General features: G+C 40.1%; 1 protein-coding gene and 1 long non-coding RNA gene across 5 annotated transcripts in view; one reads left to right on the plus strand and one right to left on the minus strand.

Annotated features, from left to right (window-relative positions):
* Positions 1-6,253, plus strand: part of F13A1 (coagulation factor XIII A chain) — a 191,889-nt gene that overhangs the window by 171,832 nt on the left and 13,804 nt on the right. For all 4 annotated transcript variants that reach the window (XM_017746922.1, XM_017746923.1, XM_017746921.1 and 1 more), the window contains 4 exons: positions 3,415-3,518; positions 4,317-4,405; positions 5,259-5,412; positions 5,996-6,252. In XM_017746922.1, coding sequence (XP_017602411.1) covers positions 3,415-3,518; positions 4,317-4,405; positions 5,259-5,412; positions 5,996-6,252 — 604 coding nt within the window. The remainder of the gene's footprint in view (positions 1-3,414; positions 3,519-4,316; positions 4,406-5,258; positions 5,413-5,995; position 6,253) is intronic.
* Positions 5,554-6,253, minus strand: part of LOC108449791 — a 16,271-nt gene continuing 15,571 nt past the window's right edge. Inside the window, exon 3 of the long non-coding RNA XR_001866088.1 lies at positions 5,554-5,565. This is a non-coding gene — a long non-coding RNA (uncharacterized LOC108449791). The remainder of the gene's footprint in view (positions 5,566-6,253) is intronic.

Raw genomic sequence — 6,253 nt, forward strand, 5'->3', positions numbered from 1 at the left:
AGTCAGTGCTATGTCCATACACACCCAGTAATGGATCATTGCTGCGCTTTAGAATTTTCACTGTCTCACCCCTTCTCTCCTTCTCCTAACCCGATCTTTGAAATTCATCTCACCAACTTTTGAAACTTCCTTTTACTTCCCTACCTCTCTTTTTGCCAGCTGTTTCCAAAGACTTCCTAATTTAATGTATTTTTCTCCCTTATTCTTTTGGGACAGGGTCAGATTATCCAAAATCATCCTAGCCCCACTGAAATCCATATGCAATTTTATACTAGCATTTCATCCTTCCATCCTGCATTTGCTTTTTTTTGGCTTGATAACTTCTCTAACTGCCTTGTTCATCCTTTTATCCTCCCTCTGCACTTATTAGTACATGGTGCACATAACCCTTTGGGCATGACTTAATATATACACCTCTTTTCATTTCTCCTCTGTGTCCTTTCTTTTCATTACTCTGTAACACTCCATGGTAGCCCACATGCTGACTTCTAATGACTTGTGTCTTAACCCTGATTTTATTTTTAATGTCTCTTTTATTTCTTTTTTTAAGAGGACAAGCTTGAGGTATTTATAATGATTTTTTAAAATGCATTTCTCACTTTTATTTATAATCTCTTGAAAACTGTAAGCAAAGCTCTTTTTCTTTATTAATATATCATTTCTATTGTACTCTAGCCTTGTACTGCTGGAGCTGATCTGTCTTCAGGTCTTAAATACTCTCAGACTTCAGGGATACTTGGAGCCAGGATTTTTAGTCCAATCAATCTCTGAGTGTGGGCTCCCTCTGAATGTTATCTGACATTTATTTATTTTTATTAAAGATCATCTTCTCCCTCAGGATAGGAAACAACAACACCACCAACAAAACACATATACAAAATTACACAGGCTTTGCAAAAAGTTATTTTTATAAATCTGGCTGGATTTGGGGCCATCAGTACTGTCTGTTCTCCTTGCCTTTCTTAATGATGATATAAAGACACTTAAAGAATATTTCTCTTGGATGGGAATCAAGACTCACTCCTACTGTGAGGTCCAAGCAAATAATCGTCAGTATCTCAGCAGAAACTTACTTGGTATCACCCAGCCCCGTGGGAGTTCCACATCCAGTCCTGTGGAGAAAGCCCTTCTGAGACCTCTGCTCTTCAATTTACTTCCAGGTCACTTTGCTCTAATTTCTCAGCAATATTATCAGTGCTCCTCTCGACCTCAATGCCTGAACTTGTTAGCTCATAAAAGGACAGCAGCTGCTTCTAGCATATGCCTGTCCCCTAAGCAATATGAACTACCCTTCCTGAATTGTCTTCCAGGCATAAAACCCACCTGGCCATCTTTTATTAATGTCCCCATTGCTTTGTTTAGTCTATCTGTAATTATCTCTGTAAATATTTAATGGTCACTACATTGATCTCTGTTGCCATTCTTGCTTTCTTTAATGTCTCAGGCTTGCTGTACAATAAAAGAATTACAGAATCAGTTGGACATATTATGGTCATGCAATCAGCTCCTCAGCTGTGCTCAGTTCTATAGAGAAGTTTCTGCTACATTTGGAAAGGCAAATGTTTCCCTCACCCTCCTTTCCTTAATGCTCACTGCTTTACAAGCAGTGTCTTTCTGTCCATTCAGATTCCATATCCTCACGTGTATTTGTTATTTGCATGGCAGCAGTCCTAATGCAACTGCCATCCTTGTGTGTCCAGAAACCAGAGAGAAAGGTCCTGTCCCTAAGACAAATACAGAAAAAAATCTAGAAAAACTGCGTTACCTAATTGCAGAACTGAAGTAGATCTGCCATTTCACACACTGTTACCCCCCTCCCAGCCTTGTTTTTATCATCTTTTCCTTTTGCATGCTCTTCAGGTTCTTCTTTCACAGAATGCAAAGCCAGTGACACATCTGACTTTGATTCAAAGCGAACCAGTGAAGGCTTCAGGGCAGGGATTGTCTTTCTCATATGTTGGCAAAGCAGTTTTCAAATAACCACCTTCCACGAAGTTTGTCCCCATTCTCAGGTAGCCCTCAGCAAAGTTCTGTGTGCATGATTCAGCACTGAATACTCTCAGCAGCATCAAAAATTCTCTGAGCGTGCGTCATTTTCCTTGAATAATTCCTTTTTCTGTAGTGCTGCTTCATTAACTCTCCTAACTGACAAGTTTTACCCTGATCCAAGATTTCATTTCCACTTTGAAATGTCTTGTTAGACAAGCTTCAGATCCTTCTGACTCTGCTCCATAGCTGGTTTTCACCTATTATTAATGAAATGGTCAGAGTTTAACAATCCCCATTTTGGTTGCTAATATCATTGCGTGTACTAGAGGCTATATCAGCAGCTACACAGATGTAATTTTATTCAGATCTGCTGTAGGATATGTACAATTTGCAAGCAAAATTGCCCCTTTCTCTACTCTTTCCTTCTTTTATTTTTTTGCAGTAATGAAATTCAAACATTTTGCAGGCTTTACTGCGAGACCCTCTTTCCAGATTATTTTTTCTTCTTGCTTGTGCTCTCTCCCTTGAGCGTCGGTAGCATTGTAGGAAGTTACAACATCTGTCTGTCTTTTCTGCTCATCTTTGGAACACCCAGGGCAGACTGTGATGGTGCTGTACCGGTTTTTAAATTTTCTTGAGCATCCAGCCAGGTGAGAGCATTTTAACCCTGAGCACCTAGATGAACTACTCCCAGAATTTTACCTTTTGGGTCACTGTCCTGGGCCCTAAAGACTTGGGTTGGCCCACAGTGGTTGTGGGTGGGTTTTATGAAAAGATGTATGTTTTAGGAGATCTGACATCATGTACTGGCATGACACATGGGGAAAAACTTATAAGGAATCCACAGTGAGGATAGTTGTAGAAAGTCTTTTTCTCAACGAACATGGAAGCCAGCTGAGCATGCTTGTTTTGAGCCATTAAAACAAAAGTACACACTGTACATTGTGGAGTTGATCCCGAATCTCTTAATAAGAGACACCAAAGCTTCAGTCTGGATAATTAAAAAGCAGACCATGTTTCATTGGCTTGAAGATTGAAAGTTTGCTTTAGCAGGCAGATTGAAGTGGAGGTGTCTGGCTGGAAAGGGATTCTAGTTTGTGTAGCTTTTCATATACCCCAGCAATCTCCAAACAGTGGCATATTTTCTGAGATATCTACACTCAGAACACATTAGAAGAATCAGAAAAGCTTCTTCAACTTGCAGTCAGGAAACTACAATGAAGGATTTTGTCTTTCAGGTTTTAACAGATAGGTACCACACTTAAACACCTAAAAATCTGTTCTCTTAAAAGAGTCAACTTTTTTACTCCTGAATTGGAAAATGGTGTTATTTAAGCAATGCCAGGACATAAATACACAGGATTTGTTTTGGTCTGTGTGCTTCTTTCCAAGAATTTAATATACTGGTCCCATCTCTTGTCTAAGGAATTATCATTGCTGGAATGAAGCTTGGATGACCAGACCTGACCTTCCTGTTGGTTTCGGAGGCTGGCAGGTTGTTGATGGGACACCTCAAGAAACCAGTGATGGTAATATTGATTGAAGTCCTCCTTAGCTCACTTTCTAATGTTTGGGATCTCTGTTTCAAACAATGAGCTGATAATAGCTGAGCCAGTGGCACCTGGCACCATATGGCCAGTGACAATTTCTTGAGCCAAATAACCATACTCGCCTCAGGGCCTTCTCCTGCTTTGTTTTGAACTCTAAAATAAATCTGTCCTTATTATAACACTGCTGCCTGGGCACAAAATCCTGCATGAGAAAGGCCCTGTTTGGTACAGAAGGGATGTAATCCTGTTGCCAAAGAGGGCTTCTAACATTTTAGAGTACCTATACAGGAGCCTGATCAAATTAATTCTCCTTTATGTTATGAAGCCCTAACTAAAATTCATGAGCAGACAGTCGGCAGGAGAGAAAAAAGTGAAAAGTCACTGTTGTTTCTTCCCAGTCCTTAGTTTTCCAGCCCTTAAAATATAAATTCTCAAATTTATAGTGAGATCTTTCTCAGCCTGTGGTGTACCTGAGTCCTCCCAAAATTATCTGTTTTAACCAAAACCAGCTGTAACTATATTTTGAGCACTTGAGACTTACAGTGGATGTTACAGTGCCATTAAAGGTACCAAACCACCAGGTTGTTCCAGACTTGAGTCTGTGTTAACTATGGAGATGGTAAAAAAATTAAGCTTTTTGCTTCTTGGTCAAGAGTTTCTGTAAACTATTAAAAGAGTTCTTCAAGCCCCAAGAATTCTTTTTCTTTGAGAAAATATAATATTTTGACATGTTTTTAATGAATTTAGGCTCTCACTTTGTCTCTCTTCTCCCCATAGGTATGTACAGGTGTGGTCCAGCCTCAGTTCAAGCCATTAAACATGGTCACGTTTGCTTCCAATTTGATTCTCCTTTCGTCTATGCTGAGGTACAGACGAGAGAATTTTTACTGCAACGAATGATATCAGTGAGACCATAGTGAGACAAAAGATAGGGCTCCACTGCAATTTATGGATTGAGAAGTTACTTCATGTATGCTTCATGTCACAGAACAATCTCATCATTATATTTTGACATGCAGGCCAGTAGGTGTGATATGGGTCTGATGAATGACAGAGATTTCTCTAATCTCTTCCCCAATATAACAAGAAGAAAAAGCTGCTCTGACTTCATTGAAACTTCAGTCTGTGGTCATTTTTCCTTCCAAGATTCAGCTATGCTGAATGAGTCACTAGCTCTAGCTGCTCATCCTCTTTGCTCACCACATTCCTTTTGGCTGCTGTGGGCCATGGAGATCTCACATGGGTGATTTGACTGACAGATCGGAGAGGGAAATATCTCAGTAAGGAGATAGAGGGCCTGGTCTGGAGTTTTAACTTCTCGTATCACCAGAGGAGGCATGCCCAGAATCGCAACACTGCAGGACAAGTTTCTCTCTAATTGAATTGTAAATAGCTTAGGACAGAAAAGAATAAAGATATTTTATCTGTTAAGCATTCCCCTCTCTATTTCTAAAGCTTTTTGTTACAAGAAATGTGTAGCAGTGGTCTCCAAATCTGAATGACCTCTCCGTAGCCTTGTAAAGTTTACACTCTCTGTCATTCTGGAGCTGTGAATAGTAAAATTCATCTCAGCATATGACTAATTTTAAACATGAAATTTCAACATGAGTAATTAGTGGGACTTCAAGTCAACATGTCATTATTCTGGGGGAGATAGGCTGACTTCTCTTCCTCTCTCTACTTCCATATATCTCAATCTTCTTTCACTTAATTTCATAGGTGAATAGTGACATTTTTTACACAAAAATGGAGAAAAATGGAACCCAAGTGGTAGAAAAAATTGACACAACCCATATTGGCCAGCTGATTGTGACCAAGGAAGTTGGAGGTGATGGAATGATGGACATTACTGCGGAGTACAAGTTCCGAGAAGGTAACCTGAAATGGGCTGCAACCATATGGATGTAGACTTATCTCAGTCAGATCTTGGATGATGACTTGGAAACCTCTGTCACCAAAGGAGCTTCATGAACAGCTGCCTAAGTGCCCTCTGGAATTCTTTATTTGTAACTCCATCCCAGAAACACTGCAGATGCCTTGATCTTAAGGCACAAACAGAGCACAAACTTTGCTACTCAGAAATGCTTTGGACTAAGTAAGTTGTAGTGAAAATAAAGGCTAGTCATGGAGCAACTCAAAGCATTCAAAACAGTTCAAGGCATTCTGTACACATGTTTAGACATTTCTTATTCAGGCCAGAGGCTCACACAGAGTAAACCAGTGCAGATGTATTAATAGGAATTCAGCTACATCAGTTTGTCTGATATGGCTTTAATACCAACTCCCTTGGTAGCTGTGAAGTTCTCCCACTGCTAGTGTTACCCCAGGAGGGTTCACTGTCCTCATCCATTCCTTTCAGCTACTACAAACCATGGAAGACACACCATTGTGATCGGTAGGTGGGCCAATGCTGCACTTCCATTTCTTTTCTAAATCTGGTTTTCATTCATTCCTAGGCTCAGATGAGGAGAGACTGGCTCTCGAGACTGCTGTGATGTATGGTGTTAAAAAGCAAAGTATCCAAGATACCACATACCAGCCACAGACGGATGTTGAAATGGACTTCCAAGCACAAAAGGCAGTCCTTGGCAATGACTTTAAAGTCACTATAACTTTCAGGAACAAGAGTCGCAACTCCTACACTGCTACTACCTACCTTTCAGGCAACATAGTGTTTTATACAGGAGTCACAAAAAGTGAATTCAAGAAACACT

This window comes from Corvus brachyrhynchos, unplaced genomic scaffold (genome assembly GCF_000691975.1).
Source record: "Corvus brachyrhynchos isolate BGI_N302 unplaced genomic scaffold, ASM69197v1 scaffold100, whole genome shotgun sequence".
Classification (NCBI taxonomy): Eukaryota; Metazoa; Chordata; class Aves; order Passeriformes; family Corvidae; genus Corvus; species Corvus brachyrhynchos.